This window comes from Chaetodon auriga, chromosome 9 (assembly GCF_051107435.1).
Source record: "Chaetodon auriga isolate fChaAug3 chromosome 9, fChaAug3.hap1, whole genome shotgun sequence".
Taxonomy (NCBI): domain Eukaryota; kingdom Metazoa; phylum Chordata; class Actinopteri; order Chaetodontiformes; family Chaetodontidae; genus Chaetodon; species Chaetodon auriga.
The window spans coordinates 27603526-27621116 of NC_135082.1; the positions used below are offsets into that span (position 1 = coordinate 27603526).

At 46.8% G+C, this 17591-nt stretch overlaps 1 protein-coding gene across 5 annotated transcripts in view; it reads left to right on the top strand.

Annotated features, from left to right (window-relative positions):
* The window catches only part of LOC143325725 (protocadherin-1-like), a 166995-nt gene that overhangs the window by 3401 nt on the left and 146003 nt on the right, over window positions 1–17591 (top strand). For all 5 annotated transcript variants that reach the window (XM_076739001.1, XM_076739003.1, XM_076739004.1 and 2 more), the window contains 2 exons: window positions 9189–10017; window positions 14447–16630. In XM_076739001.1, coding sequence (XP_076595116.1) covers window positions 9211–10017; window positions 14447–16630 — 2991 coding nt within the window. In that variant the 5' untranslated portion in view covers window positions 9189–9210. The remainder of the gene's footprint in view (window positions 1–9188; window positions 10018–14446; window positions 16631–17591) is intronic.

Below are 17591 nucleotides of genomic sequence, written 5' to 3' on the forward strand. Positions count from 1 at the left end.
GAAATCTTCAGGTTTTCAGTGGAATTTTTAGATATTCCTCTGTTTATGGTATTTGTTGATCCAGATTCCATTTACATCAAAAACACAACACCTACATACTAATTAATTGCGTACAGGTGACCTAAACACCTGCGTGCACAGTGTCCTATCAGGTAAAACCAAGTCAGGATGTTCCTGTAGTCCAGTGTCGCCCAGCGTCTTTGGCTCCAGACAATTAAGATGAACTAACGTCTCGAACTGTAAACAGTACATCTTCAACCTAACCGATGTTTTTTGTGTAAAAATGTGTAAAATTTGTCGTGGACTCGGCGTGAAAGACCCGCACTCACTGCTCAAATTGCATCTGAACGCTGAAATCAGCCAAAGCTTTTGTGACAGCAATTAAATCAGGTGTCGTTCACCTGAGGCGACTGTCATCATTTTGGTAGCTTTGATTAAAAACAAGAAAAGGGTCGTGGAGTTCACCAAAACCATTAGAAACCCTCCTGAGGGAGTCATCCTCGGCCTCATGGACATCTGTCTGTTGGTGGTGGAGATGCTGTGCTGTCAGACAGACGGACAGATGTTGTGGTTTCCTGCTGTAAACGGGACTAAAAGCAGCGTTATTGAGCCGACATTATATTGCTCTATTGATTTTTTTTGCCAGTCAGTAGAAATGAGGGTTGCAGGCAGTTGGATGGTCTGAAACCGTCCGCCTGCTCGCGCTCTGAGCTCCAGGTGTCATTTCACACCGTCATGCAGAACACACCTCTGCATATCTGCAGTAGGTGATGCACGGGCAGCTGTAACACGCAGCCTCTATTTTTCGCTGTGGCTGTTGCAGGCCTGCAGCTGACGGCTGTTTTCATCATCAGTCAGTCTTTCAAGCGTTTTGAAATGTCTTCACACATCTTGTTATGTTTGAGCAATAGTCCAAAACCCAAAGATAATCAGTGTACGCTGATACGAGATCAGAGAGAAGCAGCGTATCCTCCTCAGTGAGGCGCTGGAACCAGAGCGTGTTCGACATGTTTTCTTGATAAATGACTAAAACGATTCATCGATTATGTAAATTGTTTGCTTGGTTTTTTGGTGGATTAATTGGTTTATTATCTCAGCTATGAACAGTATAAAGCTTGAATTTGAAGCTCTACGCGGGTGCATTAATGTTTATTCTATGAATCCTGGAAGTGACTACATTCAGTATTTAGTCGTAGCTGCACTTTGAGGTCGTAAAGGTAGTTTACATCCTTTAGTTACTGCGTTCTTGGTAGTGCCAGTACTTTAAAGGATTTTCGTGCTGTGATCATACTCTGTGATTGACCTTTTAATAACGAGCTGCTAAATATCTGCTGTTAAAGGAACTGCAACAGCTGATTTTATCTTCGCGTTATCGGTTCGTGTGCGCAAGAAGCTGCTTTACAGAGAGATCTGTTTTGAGTCCAGTCGGCTGACGAAAAGAACAACTGGCACCAGCTCAGACTCCATTTACGCTCACGTAGCCGAGACCAGACGAGACCGACAGCAAAGACGCGCAGCGTGAAGTCGTCCAGGAAGACGTGAGATTGACTGGAAGTACGAGTGAATACGTGGAGATCAGTGAAGCTGCTGTCCTTCGCTGAGTTCCTCCTCATCTCAGCCTGGATATGTTGTTGTTTGTAGTTATTGATGCAGATTTCATCTCCGGTGTCGTTCACAGCTGTTCTACGTTTATCCGTCAGCTGTAAAATGTCATGCTCGGTATTGATCCTCATCAATAGCACTGAAGAATCTCACTGTTAAAACCGGATATCGGCTGATTTATTGTCCCTTCTGTATCTGAGCTCTGAACGTCGCAGTTTGATGGCGTCTGGCATCGCCTCGCTCAGCCGTGTCAGCTGTCATGGTCAGGTGTTGGTTCAGCTGCACTTTGTTTTCTTTTTGTCCTCTGGCTCCTGCCGTAGTCTGACATGTGGAATAAATATGTCGCTGTGGATTTAAAAGCATCCTGATGATTCCTGATCTTTACTTCATACCAGCCTGCTGTTCGTCTGCCATCCACTCCCATAATCCCCTTCTGCTGCTGCTGCTGCCAGCGGATCAGGGTGTGTGTGTGTGTGTGTGTGTGTGTGTGTGTGTGTGTGTGTGTGTGTGTGTGTGTGTGTGTGTGTGGATCAGAGGTTAGACAGCACATCCTGTCGGCAGAAGGTCACACGTTTGATCCCTGATCCGGTCAGTCCTGCCACAGTGCCTCTGAGCAAGACGCTCAGCACAACAGGAAGGAGACAATGCACCGAAACCAGTCATGAAACCATTAAAACCAGTGAGTCAGCTCACAGTACTCCAAAGTTTCCTGTCTGACAGTAAAATGGCCGTCATGTGAGGCCGCCTCCGTCACGTTCTTTTCATAGTCAGCCCTGATAGCTGCACACGGGCTGTTTACACAAGGTGTAGACGCATGACACAACACCTGCCGCAGGCGTGACCAGCGGTTATCAGGACTGGTGTGATTGAGTTCATGTTTCAGAGCTTATGTCCTTTTCCTTTGTTATAATATGTGTTAAGACTCAAACCTCAGTATGAGTACAAAAAACTACCAAATACCACAAGTGTGTAATCTTGTGTACTTCTTCTTGGATCAGGTAGTTCCTGACTTCAGTCCAATTTTAGCGGATTTTACACTTTTTTAATTTAAGTGAAGTTCTTGTACGTCTGCATGTGTTCAGACAACATTTGACATCAGGAAACAAAGCACCTTTTGTCAAATAGAATGAAAAGCAAGCCTGTATCTCTTGAAATAAGGTGTTTTTGGAAGTATCGCTCTGGTACTGATACAGAATCTTCACATCCTGAACCGAATCCTTTGCCGCTCTCCAAACATTTCCATCTGCGTCCATGTTTGGACGATTATCTGTCTCACCCCCGTGGTTTGGACGCGGCTGAACAACACGTCTTACGCATAACCTCACCAGCACACACGTGCGCATGCACACACACACACACACACACACACACACACGTGCACACTCACACGCACACACAGGTTGAGTCAGGAGGCAGAAAGGCAACAGTTGGCTGCTGCGTCTGAATAGGGAGGATGTGTGTGTGTGTTCGTGTGTGTGTGTGTGTGCTAATCTGAATCAAACAATGGTAGTGAATGGAGTCATTAGAGTAATCCCCTTTGTGCTGCAGGGCGGGGGACCACACACACACACACACACACACACACACACACACACGCACTGGACTGTCCAGAGAGCTCACCTCGACCGTGAACATCCCGTCCTTCTGAGATCTGAAAACATCAAAGCATCTTTTGATTTTCTCTGTGCGTGTGTGTGTGTGTGTGTGTGTGTGTGTAGAGGGTTGTGTGTGTGTGTGTGTGTGTGTGTGTAGAGGGTTGTGTGTGTGTGTGTGTGTGGGTGCGTGCATGCGTGTGTGTGTGTGTGTGTGTTTTATATAATTCAAGCCAGGTCTGGTATGTGTGAACATGAAATACCCGACATTCAGGTTACTGTGGTGTATATGAGGAACACTCACCTGTACACACACACACACACACACACACACCTGTGAGGCCAGATAGAAAGTTTGAGAACTGGTTTGCAGTTTGGCGACCGGCCACCAGCTTTCATTGCCAGCTTTGAGAGAATAGTCATCATATTTTAATGCTGTGTAATTGGTCTGATAATGTTTCTGTGTAATTATACAACACATTACTGCAATTAAAATGATTACTCAACCTTTTATGTAACACAGACGACTTTATTTGGTTTCCCTCACACAAACACGTCCACGCTAAAGAGAAGAACGCTTCATTAATTAGTTGGAGTAAACCGCGGCAGACTGGTGTGATTATCTGAAGCTGTTCGCAGTGATTTTTCTGCAGGAACGAACATTTGAAGTTGACCAAAGTTTTTCTACACTTTATGTTTCTATAGACGAGAGTCTCCAGAAAAACGGCTGAAATTAGCAAAATTAGCAAAGTTCTGATGACCCTAACCCTCTGACCGATAAACAGTCGACTGGTCCTGAAGTACACTTGCAGTATAACTAATGAGTAAAGGAATAGTTAAACTACAGAATACTGCAAACAGGTATTTGCTTTGAGAACGTAGGAAAGTGATGTTTTTGTGTTGCAGCGAATGACCTTAACTTGGGGGCGGGCCATGTGTGGAGTAACCAATGGGCAGTTTGTCATGGAGCTGCCGCCTGTTGGTTGGACCTCTTAACACCCACTCGTGCAGCTTGCGGTCAGCACTGATGATCAGCTCAGCAGCGAGTTCCAGGAAGTACAGCAGCTGGATCTGCTGAACATAAGCAGCTCAGGTCGGTTCACTGGCCCGGAGTTTGGTGAGTTCATGATGAACGTGATGGACGTTTGGTAACCGAGGCTTTGCTTCTCTGGCTGTATTAGAGGCTTGTGGAGAAAATAATTATTAGGCGTGTTTTATGTTAGTATCAGTGTGATAATATTCAGGTTTTTAATCAATAGGATGAGCAAAAACAGACTCTTCTGGTTTTGTCTGTAAATAGTTTTTATATTTAATTATCACAGTTTGTGTGTCAGGATCCCAATTTCAGAATGAATTTTAATGGAGACTCGAGGTAAATGATTTGGTTTTGTGGTAAAATGTGGAGTGTTGCAGTATTTTGTCATAATTTGCAGTGGAGATGGAGTGTGAAGTGTATTCTAATTATCATTATCATTATTGATCCTGATCAGTTTGTAATCGCTTGTGTGATTGACAGAAATGATCGACAGCTGTTGGCAGCCTGCATTGTGTGTGTGTGGGGGGGGGGGCTGGCAGGTGGTGACAGTAATTTAAAGTGTGATATCGCAGTACTTTAATACTCAGTGCTTTGCTTTTGTTGACTTTGTTCTGCAGAAAACATCACTGCATGTGATAAAAACTGCAGAGTGAAACCGAGTGATGGAAAACAAATATTTAGAAAAGTTTTGAACCTTTGCCACAAACCAGATTAAAGAGTGAGGAGGTGTTCGTGCTGGAGGCTCGAAAAGGAGACGTAGAGGAGCGTGAACCTCCGTGAGGCGTTTACGGCCGCTGAGGTTAATGCAGTGTAATGTGGGGGCAGCTGCAGCGCCGCAGCGTCTTTCTAATGTAATGTACAGTAGTTAAACTGTGATGCAGGTGGGACATTAACATGGAGACACACTCTGAATATCAATAGAACACACACACACACACACACACACAGCGGGGGGTAACAGGGCCATTGAGCTGCTTTGTGATGTACAGACGAGTGCTCTCTCTCTCCTTCTCTGTCCTCTATTGTGGCCCTTTGTCTCTCGCCCGCTCCAGGAGTCAAACCGTCAAACAGTGACTGCCTGGCTCCTTACACATGGAAATGTCTCCGTCCTTATATGGCCCTCCAGTGTCTTTGTATCGTAACACACACAGACTGGTTCCAGCAGCTTGTTGGCTCGGCCTCTTTGCACACAAACACACGCCACCATACGCACACACACGCACACACACAGAGTGGCTGGTCGGTGAGAAAGTTTCAGACTGTGGGAAAAAGGACGAGCTGGACGATCTCCGGCTCACCCGAGACCGTCCCCGAGGAGACAGCACACACACTAACACACAGCACACACACACAGCACACACACAGCACACACACACACACACCGCACACACTACATATCAACAAGCACGTTAACGTGACTTTTGAAGGACCCTCTGAGTCCATAAGTCACAGTTTGTCTTACAGGCTTCATAATTCACTAATTATGATGCATTCAAGTCAGGTAGTGAATTTCAGTATTGCTGGATTTTAATGTATGATTGTTAAGTGGTTTTGTAGAAGAGCGTGTTTATATCCTTCAACCTAAAGTGAGCAGCTCTCGTTCTGAAACATTTCCAACAATGAACAGCTTAATATGCAACTTTATGTAAAAGTCAGACAAATATAACAATGTTTGGTGACCCAGTTCGCTGCGGCTTCGTCATGAAAGCCTCCTTTCTTCTCACCTGGTGAATTTCCTGGTTTATATTAACCTGCAGGCAAAACATGAGGTCACTGTTAAACAAACGCTGCCTTCAGGTGAAAGCAGCCGTGCGAGGTTTCATGTGAACAGACCAGGAAGTACAAGCGCGTTTACTGCCACATGTATGGTATATTACATATATGCTACTAAACATGTGGTGCTAAACCCACTGAAAATGAAGCACACGAATGCATCGTGCAGTTCATATTTACGGCAGGTCTGACTGGTCGGTTCAGTTCAGTGCAGACAGACTGCTGCGTTCAGGGAACATCCGCAGACTGGACGTCAGCCAGTCAACCGCGTTGCTTCAGCTCCACGGTGATGTGTGAAATGCTGCGGGGTCAGAGGTCAGAGGTCGTGGTTTGGGGTATTTGGCAGCTCTGGAAGAAATGTGACAAAAGAAACACACACATACACACACACACACACACACAGAGGTATTCACATGCACATTCACACTTGCAAACACAGTGAAACCCCCCACTTGCGCACACATTTGTTCACATTCGTGCAGGGGTAATTAGGTGTGTGTGTGTGTGTGTGTGTGTCACAGCAGGGAGCAGCAACAACAGCGTCAAACATTTGCTGCTTTCAGCCTCACACTTGTCAGGATTTTCTGCTTTTCTCTGTTGGTTTTTGACTGCCGGTCGGACATTTTTCAGTTATCTGACCGACTCAGAAACAAACAGATTGATCGATCACATGTAAAAACAATCAGCAGAATAATTGATCATGAAACATCCGTCTGTCTCACAGTTGTCTTCTTCCACCGCTGCAAACAGGTCCTTTGGAAAATGCTCCTCATAGTGAATACATCTGAAAATGGCCGATATTAAAAAAGTCTGTTTAGTTTAAAAAAAAAAAAAACCATGGCCGCCATACTTAACATAGCAGCTACGCTAATAAGCCGACTCCTCGTCTCCTCCATCTCTCTCTCAGCGTGATGAATATTTTAGTGTTCCATTTAAAAGTTCAGGCACGGTCAGAAACATGGCCAAAAGTATGTGGACAGTGACTGAGGAGGCCTTGTTTCCAGTTAACTGATGGCTGCACCAGCAGGAACCAGTACAAATTACCATCAACCCTCAGTTAACAGGCAGCGCTTACGAGCCTCAAAAGATGCTCGGTGTAGTTCAGAGTGACATTGACCTGAAGAGTTTTCTGAAGGATCGTTATGTAAGCAGCATGATGACTGTGGACACACACTCAAGTGAAGATATTCAACTTATTCCTCTATAAAATGTTACAAAGAGCTCCTGTTCTCAAAAAGTCAAAAGATAAGATACAAACATCAGAACAATAAAATGTAAAAACACATTTTACAGGTGATAGAAGACGTGTGAAAATGAGCTGAAAGAGCCGTAAAACTAAGGACATGTGATGAGGAGGAGGCAGGACGCGGCACGCCATCGGCCCGGCGTCCAGTCCAACCGACACGGACACTCCTCTGGGAAATGTCCACACATGTTCAGGGCTGCGGTGTGAAAGCAACACACGAACAAGACGTGGTGTTAAAATAACTTTTTAAAATAAGCCTTTTGATGGATGTAGTGTGTTGCTGTTGTGAGCTACAGAAGCTGCTGGCAGAGTTCAGGCTGTTGATTCATTGCATGTCACAGAATGAATGTGCACAAGGCCCGCTGACTTCTCTCTGTAGGAGACTTAAGAGGCTCAGGAAACACAAGCCTTTACTCCTACGCACACGCATGCACGCATGAGCACACACACACACACACACACACACACACACACACACACTCACACACACACTCACACACAGAGTTCAGTAGTACACAGTAAAGTCGGTGCATCAGCGTTGTAGTGGACCGAGGATGAGGAGGAGGAGAGCATCAAGACTTCCTGCTCAGCATGCTGGTCCATGTTGCTGTGTGTGCGTGTGTGTGTGTGTTCTTCTCCAAATCAAGGACGTGAGGAGAAGAAAAAATTCTTTAGATTAACCTTGGCGACCCGCAGCCGAGAAACTCCTCCAGCACGAAAGGCAGCGCGTCTGAGATGAATAACTGCCAAAGAAAACGGAGACAGAGGAGAAAGAGAAAGAGAGGTGGAGGGATGGTGGAGAGGAAGAAAGAGTTCACGTCTCACAGAGTTATGAACACCAGGCGTCAGGTGAAAAGTTAGTTTGTGAGGAGAATATTCAGCCTTGATCGCAGTCAGGTCTCAGCTCAAACTGAAATGAAGCCTTCATATTGTCTTTACGGTTAAACTTGTGTGTAATGTCTTAAATTATCATGAAGCAGATGTGTGACATAGACGTCGTCTTATTTCTCATCCAAACTGTTAAATCTGAGCCTCAACTTTATTATAAATTCAAGACCTCAAATGCTCTGAAATACAAACAAGTGTGTCAAATGTAGCATCAGTTTTTCTGTCACTTTTCACGTGAACAAGCGCTGTGAATCCTTTCAGTGTGGCCGCTCAGTGTCGTCCAACCACGTCTTTCCTCGTATGAAGCAGCACACACACGTTGGCCTGATGAGTCAGTCGTGGCCTGATTTGCTGACAATGGGGCCCGCGGCCAAAATAAGCTGTTGGGTCACTGCTGACCTCCTGTTACTGCTGCTCTCTGTGGATGTGGGTGTTTCTCTGAATACACATCCAGTCAGATTCTGGACTACGTTGAGTGTCTGCATCAGCGGCTTGTTCACACGTGTTCGTAAAGATGTCTGGATTTTACTGAGAGAAACGCCTTGCTGTTTTCAGTTTTGATGCTCTGATGCCAGTCTTACCTCCTCCTCAGTGCTCTTCACACAGGCTGAAATGTCTCTTTATTTCTGCTCTAATCAGCATAAAAAGGTCTCATGAAGTCTGAGTTGCTGAGACCTGCGGTCGTCCGGTTCCTTCTCGCTGCCTCGCCTGTAGTGGCGCTCGCTTTCTCTCGCTGTCAGAGCGCTCGACTGGCAGCAGGAGGAAGTCGTCAGCCCGTGCTGCTCGGCTGCTCTCTGCACGCTGCAGCCGGCGGTGAGGCCGGGCCTGAAACCTCGCACCCTTAGGTCTCACAAATAACTGCGTGGGACATGTTTAGTGGCCCGAGGAGACAAATTCGACCATCTATTCCTGAATGGCTCTGACATAAATCTGAGAGAGGAGCGGCTCTGTGGATCCTAAGTCAACTTTCTGTTATTTGGCGCTGTCTGTATGGCGTGCGGAGGATGAGTGACGGGCAGCTGTCCTAATCACTTTTCCCTGTCTCTTTCAGAGCGGTGCTGTCGGGCGGAGACATGGCGCTGAGGCGGGAGGTTCTGCTGTTCCTGGCGGTCGTCCTGCTGGTCTCCTGCAGCGCTGCGCCCACCGACATCCTGTATCGGGTTCCTGAGGAGCAGCCGCCCAACACGTTGATCGGTAGCCTGGCGGCGGACCAGGGCTTGCCCGACACTGGCCACCTCTACAAGCTGGAGGTGGGTTCGCCGTACCTGCGGGTGGACGGAAAGACCGGCGACATCTACACCACCGAGATCCCCATCGACCGCGAGACGCTGAGGGACTGCCGCAACCTGTTCGAGGGTGACAAGTGCTTCCTGGAGTTCGAGGTGTCGATCACCGACATGGTGAAAGGCATCGGCTCGGGGCCGCGGCTGATCGAGGGACGCATCGAGGTGTTGGACATCAATGACAACACGCCGCAGTTCTCCTCGCCCATCCTCACCCTGTCCATCCCCGAGAACACGCACATCGGCGCCCTCTTCTCCATCCCCATGGCCACCGACAGGGACTCCGGCACCAACGGCGTGGCCGAGTACTCGCTGAGCACCGGGCCGGACGCAGACCAGCTGTTCAGCCTACAGGTCGCCGTGGACACGGACGAGAAGCTGCCTCAGCTGGTGGTCATGGGCAACCTGGACCGCGAGAAGAAGGACTCGTACGACCTGAACATCCGGGTGGTGGATGGCGGGAAGCCGCCAAGAGCGAGCAGCGCTCTGCTGCGGGTCACTGTCACCGACCAGAACGACAACGCCCCAAAGTTTGAGAGGAGTCACTACGACGCCGAGCTGCCGGAGAACAGCCCACAGGGGTACTCTGTGCTGCAGGTCAGTGCACGTGCACACACACACACACACACACACACACACACGTGCTGCAAACACACATACACTGCATGTACTTAAACATCATGGACTTGGCCACAAAGAAAGCCTGTCATTCATTTATTCTTCTCATCTGAACACGTCATCGTTTGATAAACTGATTGGCAGGAAACTAATCAATAACAACTGATTGATCGGGCCAGAATGGCAGAGATTTGCTGGTTTCATGACAGAAAACGTCGGTTGCAGCCCTAATCTGAAAGCAAAGGTAAACTGTGAGCCGTTGTATTTTTATGCTTGTGATTTGTTGTCAATATTAACTCCCCATCAAGCCCTTAATCTCACTGGAGTTTGTTCAGCTGTTCTAATTATCGTCGCTCACACGCAGTTCTCCAGCTCGTCCTGTGTTCGGCTTTCTCTTCCACATCAGCGCTTCAGATAATTGGATTGAAGAGGACTTGTGATGTGAGGCTTCGTAGTAAAAATATGACATTATCAAAGTGACAGGAGTGACGGACAAAACAGGCAACTTCAAGCCTGGAATGTAAGAAAACATCTTAAAGGGGTGTAAATAATCTTTTTCTACATACTCACACAGGAATGTGATGAATGTTCACAGCTGAGCAATATTTCACCTGAATGTGGTGAATCGAGTTAGATAGTGAGGTTAATTCATGATAAGCCTGTCCCTCCAGAGTCCGCCCAGACTCTTCTTGTCCACCGAACGTTGTGGTGGAACCTCTGGTCCTGTTGGCGATAACGCTGAGAGCTGCAGGACAACACGGCGCAGTGGCTGCACATAACATGCTGCTCAATTATCCGTGTGGACAGATGGTCGGTGGAGGTGAAGCAGGGCGTGGGATCGCCGCGTGGAGTCACATATTAACCGCTGATTCCTCTGAGCCCTCCGCCGGGCGGCCGGTGCGTGATGTCACCGCAGGCGTGCCAAGCAGGAAGGCTCGCTTTAGCTCGGCGAGCGTCCCGACAACCCTGCCTCGCTGTACGAGCCTCCTCCTCTTCCTCTCGCTTCCCTCCCTGACTGCGGCGCGACCAGCCAGCCTTCCAGCGAGCCGTGCATGACTTAATCTGAGTCAGTCATGAGATTATCCACGGGGCTTATTGGTATTATTGCTCGGGATGTGGCTCATTGCATTTCAGAGAGCTGCAGAATTCATTTCACTTAACGTGCGTTTGAGAAGTGATGCTTTAGAGGCAGCGGGACAGCGCCGACTGACGACCCTGACCTGCTTAAATCGTCCAATGGCGGCACAGACGTGTATATCCCTGCTTTTTGACTCGCTCTCTAAAGGAGCGTAACACTGCTCTTAGCATATTTTAACCTATTTTCTTCCGTTGTGCTACTTCAAAATTGAGCCGTCTGATTTCAGATGGATGTCCTTCCTCCCAGCAGCCGCTTGAGTCACTTTATTTCAGTGGAAGTCACTGTGAGGCGTTCTGAAAGCCTCCATATTAATGATTAAATATTCTAAAGTTAATTATTAATGAGAGTGAAAGTTCAGTTCACTCTGGAAACAGTGAGTTTACTAAACAATCTTAACTCAAAGTCCACTTAAAAGCCTTTGATTTTTCTCATTTAGTCATGAATATTTGATATGACACAGAGGAATTAACTGCAGCTTTCGCCAGAGCTTTCAGCTGCATCTCATGGTCTTCCTCAGAGTCGAAGGTGTGGAGTCATCATTAGTGCATGAAGCTCAACTTATATTCAGATGAAATATTTAATATAAAACCTACAGATAGATGCACAGTTCATCTGCTGTCAGTGTGATTTGATCAAACAATCTGAGAACTCATCACATTTTGAATAGTGCTCTTGCATCTGATTGGTTCACTGAAGTGTGTGACATCACTGCCCCGCCTCCTTCAAACGAGGAGGAAATGAACACAGAAAAACACAAATTCTCTCAAGTCATACAACCAGAACAGCTCTGACTTTGGCAGATGTGTGTTCAGTGTGTTCAGTCACTGATGTTAACATGAGCTGATCTACCAATCATATGACTAATAATCAGAAGATTTCCTCGGCTGATTTATTAGATGATTGTAAAAATCAACCAGTGTCACTAACCCTTTTCATGAAAGAGCTCTTCAATTCTAGGGCATTAAAGACAAAGTAATAATTATGGACATTTGCCGTAATGAGCGTCTAAACTGACTAGACATTGATGGTTTAGTTAGTGAAAAGCGGTCAGGAGAAATCAGAGGTTTAGTTTTCTAAAACGGCCAAACCATGCGGAGAACACGGTCCATTCGTTTAAGAAACAGGTCGTTCTCGCTGGTTAATTGTTAGCTGGGAGATAAACAGTGTTTGTGTTTGCTGTTCGCCCGGACAGAGCGGCCTTGGAGAGCAGCCAGCGCCGCTCTGGCCTCATCACAGCAGCACTTTGCTCCAGCAGCTCAACTGTTCAATACACAATTCTCAGAAGCTGTCAATAATTCACCGCTGTTTGGTGATGTCTGCTGCTTAGAGCCACACCGGAGCAAAGGAAATCAATGGGCGGGAGAAATTATAATTTCACTTTCATGTTTTCTTTAACCTTAACCTCTCCGACTCGGATCAGTGATTTCCACGGTCACCCCTGGGTGTGCCAGTGACGGTCTGTCACAGTCTGTGATCCTGAGCAGGCAGGAAACCAGATATTTATTATGTGGCAGCATGAACTGGAGTCTGGGTTAAAAAGAAAATCCCTCAGAGATTCTGTTGGCTGCATTAACCTGTGAAACTCAGATTTCCTCCTTAAACGTTCAATTAAACGTTCCCTTGACTCTCTGCTTTTTATGGCTGCAGTATTACATCAAATGCACATATTCTAGATTTTTGTTTTGCATTCAGCTTCCCCAAATTTCAGCTCAACATTAAGATCAATACTCGGTGTCTGAAGGGAATAGTTTGACTTTTTGGAATGTGCTTATTTGTCATGTCTGTGCAGTAAATTTGAGGATACGCTGAGCAGCGAGTTAGCTTAGCACAACTATTCCTTTAAAAAAAAAAGTTGGCATCTTCACCAGAACGTGAAGTGGACTCCTGTGCTCTTGGCTCAAACAGCAGGAGTTTTATTGTTTGTTTGAATAGGTTCAAATTTTACCCCGCTGGCAGATTTCTTTTTCCTGTTTTTTAAGAAACCAATATTTTTTTTAGGATTCGAGTTTTAGGAGATTATTTTGCTGAGTGCAGGCCTGGCTCGGATTCAGTTCCGCTTTAAAGGAATAATGGCCTTAAAATGTAAAAACCCTAATTGCATTACTGTAAGTCCCAGGTGAAGCCTGCAGAAACGCTGAAGCAGCAGCACCTGGGACGTTTAAATCAGCTGTTCAACAGCGAGTTCATTTAAAACTACACACCGACCTACATTTCTTAACAGCAGCCGTGGCATCCAATGAATGCAATTACAAAGTAGATGTGTAGATGGAAAGGTGTCCTAACAAGAACATCCTAAGTGATATTCTGCTGACTGATTGTACCTCCTAATTGACTAATTACCTCCATTTACTTTGGGTTTGGGCGTACGAAGCTGGATCGTGGCCGATGTTGCTCTGTCCTCTCCAGTCTCCTAATGGGCCCCGAGGAGCCAGGGCTTTTCTGATAATGAGAGGAACATTAACATTCACTCATCTGCCCATTAGATGCCAATGACCCGCTGCACGCCGGTTAGATGTTGTTGTGTGGGTGTGTGCACTCAGCTTTGATCGTCTGTTATGTTTCACACACAGCAGAAACCCCCCCCCCAGGAAAACACAGAGGGCTTTGTAGTGTTACATTAGTCATGGTCGTGAGTCTTTGAAAGACAAAGATGCTAAATAATCATTAAAAAGTAGTAAAAAGTAGCTGAGGTTATAATGGGAAAACAGCGAGTCCAGACTGCTTAATTTTCACTGTGAATTGACAGAAATGAGCAAAACTCACTTATGGTGGGTCTGCCCACAACTGATGCATGAAAGTCCAATGAATGGAGGGTTTGATAGTTCAGTGTCAACTGGTCACCAAGTCTAAATAAACTGGCATTCTGGTTTTCTGTGTACTGAAGATTTCCTGCCTGTCATCCAAACTGACTTCCTGTCTGTCAGGAAAACCTCCAGCTGATTGTTCACAGTTCTAAAAGATCTGAGTTTTGGTTCTGAGTTTTGATGTTTGCTCAGACGAACCCAAACATCTTCTAAACGTTGTTTTGAGGATTTAAGAACAACAGAAAGGGTAGAACATGTACTAAAACAAACGAGAAGAAACTCAGTGTGATGTGGAGGCAGTGACATGTTCATTGTCAAGTCAAAAATGTGTTTTGTTGTCCTGGATGACTGACCTGAGTCACTACAACATAAAATTAGCTTATTGCACAACATTTTTGGTGAATTGTGTGGTTTAGAACAATTTTTGGCCATTAAATGGTAAACTTTTTTTTTTTTGTCATTGTAGGTCAGAGCCAACGACGCAGACACTGGGACCAATGGAGAGATCGACTACAGCCTCCATCAGGCTTCGGACACTGTCCAGAGGCTTCTGCGCATTGACCGCTCAACAGGAATCATCTACGTCAAGGGCCTGGTGGACCGCGAGGAGGAGAGCTTCCTCAAGTTCTTTGTTGTGGCCAAAGATCGCGGACCCAACTCCAAGAACTCCAAGGTTTTGGTGACCATCAACGTCAAGGACCAGAACGACAACGCACCAGCCATCGAGATTCGCGGTATTGGCTTGGTGACACACCAGGACGGCGTGGCCAACATCTCTGAGGACATGCCCATCGGCACGCCAGTGGCATTGGTCCAGGTGTCGGACCGTGATGAGGGTGAAAACGCCGTTGTGACGTGCGTGGTTGCTGGCGATGTCCCCTTTCAGCTCCGACCAGCCAGTGAATCGGCCAACGATCGGAAGAGGAAATACTTCCTGCAGACAACTACCCTGCTGGATTATGAGCGTGTTAAGGATTACAGGATTGAAATTGTTGCTGTGGATTCTGGGAACCCAGCCCTGTCCAGCACCAACTCTCTCAAAGTCCAGGTCACGGACATGAATGACAACACACCAAACTTTTCCCCTGCGATGCTCGAGGTGGACTTTGCTGAGGGCAACCAGCCAGGTGACAAGGTACTGGATGTCGTGGCAACAGATGCAGACAGCGGGACAAATGCAGAGCTGTCCTATAGCATCATCGAGCTCTCTGCCACCAGGCTCTTTGAAATTGATGCCAACACTGGAGAGGTTCGCGTGAAGAACCTGCTGGATCGGGAAGAGACGGAGCGTTATGAGTTCCGTGTAGCAGCAGCAGACAAGGGCGTTCCTAGCAAAACTGGCACAGCTACAGTGGTGGTTAACGTTCTGGACCGCAATGACAATGACCCCAAGTTTATGCTGAGTGGCTACAGCTTCTCTGTCATCGAAAACATGGCTCCGCTCAATCCTGTTGGTGTTGTGACTGTCACTGATAACGATAAGGGGGAAAATGCACAAGTGAGGCTGTTTGTAGAACCGGACAATGGTAAGTTTGTCATCCAGAATGGCACGGGGACCATCCTGTCCAGCATCTCCTTCGACCGTGAGAAGGAGAGCACCTACACCTTCCGCCTGAAGGCTGTGGATGCTGGTGACCCACCTCGATCCTCCTATGTGGGTGTGACCATCAATGTCCTGGACGAGAATGATAATGCCCCCTATGTAACCAAACCGGCAAACTCCTCCTACACATACATGTCACCTGTCACCCCGCCAGAGACCCGTGTGGAGGTGGTAGAGGCTGAGGACATTGACTCTGGACCCAATGCTGAGCTGGTCTACACCATTACAGGTGGCAACCCATATGGCCTGTTCCACATCTCACCCAGCAGTGGGGAGATCACACTGGCGCAGGAATTCACAGGCAAGCACAACGGGCTGCACCGCCTGGTGGTGAGGGTCAGTGATAAAGGCAAACCTCCCCGCCACACCACCGCCCTCGTCCACGTTTTTGTTAATGACACCAAGTCCAATGTCTCCTTCATCGAGGGGCTGGTCGGACACAGCCTCTACACACCTCTGGACAGAGACATTGCCGGAGATCCCAACTATGCCCTCGCTCAGCGCAGCAACATCCTGTATGGCAGCCTCGCTGGTATTGCTGGTGTGATTCTGGTCATTGTGGCAGTGATGGTCATCAGACACAGGCTGCAGAAGGACACCAAGAGCGGCTACCAGGCTGGCAAGAAGGAGAGTAAGGACCTGTACGCTCCCAAGCAGGGCCCCAAAAATGGCAAAGGGAAAAAGAGCAAAAAAGGAAAAGCTCCTAAACCAGCTAAGCCACTGGAGGAGGACGAGGAGGCCAGCCTGCAGAAAGGCCTCAAGTTCAACCTCATCAATGACAACGTCAACGACAGTCCCAGAATCCACTTGCCTCTTAACTACCCGCCGGGAAGCCCCGACCTGGGCCGCCACTACCGCTCCAACTCCCCCTTACCCTCTATCCAGCTGCAGCCACAGTCGCCCTCTGCCTCCAAGAAGCACCAGGCCGTTCAGGACCTCCCCGCAACCAACACCTTTGTGGGAACGGGCGACAACAACTCCACAGGCTCCGACCAATATTCGGATTACAGCTACAAGGCCAACCCGCCCAAATACAGCAGCAAACAGGTAGGAGACTACGCAAACACGGCAATGTACCACAGGGACATTTATTGGACCAACCGGGTGTGGTAGTCACGCTGGAACTTATTTGGCACAGCCGATATTCTTCCACCAAAGCTGCACTGATTCCCCTGCACAGCACCCACTTCCAAACGGCTGTTTTCTTTTTTATTTTTGATTTCATTTGGTTGTGTTCACCATTTCAGTTTTTGGTTTTCACCCCAACAAGGACACCACAATATTCACACCATGAAGGATTACAGTAGGGATAGACCAAATATGGGTTCACCAATATTTAATTGCTGATATTCAGTGACCAGAACCCTCAAAATGAACTGTTGATCCGGAACATACTGGAGGGTTGTTTTATACTGGATGTTTGTGTTCATTTTTTTGCTGTTTATGTTTCAATTCTTACACTATTTAATTCAGATATTTTCTGACAAAACACAAGATTGTCAAGAAAACAACAAAAAAAGAAATAGAATGTAGAAATGTTAAAATCTTGAATAATCGGTTGGATATGGGAAATCCCATATGGGTCTATCCTTGCTTCTGTATGTTTCCCTGTTTTGTTTGTGTTCAGTCTCACCTGTTCACGGTGCGTTCGATGAAGGAGGTTGTGAGTTTCTCCTCTTTTATTATTCACAAGTGTTTTGAATCTGGAGTTCTTTGTGCGACCATTGAAAGGTTCACGCTGACATCCTCGTTAAGTCTGAATGTGTTTTTCTTTTTCTTTTTCTTTTTTTTTTTGCCCGTAGAGCTGACTCGAGGTTTAAAGCTTCTCTTTATGGCCGGATCAGCTTGTTGAAGTGTGACAAAGAGTGACTGTGAATTCCTGAGTTAGTTTGGTACCCATTTTTATTGTTTCTGGGCTTTTTTTTGGCCAGGAACGAGACTGGCTGAGCAGCACTTTAGAGTGTTTCCATCCAGTTCAGACCAATTTAAGGTAATTTCAGCTCGGTCA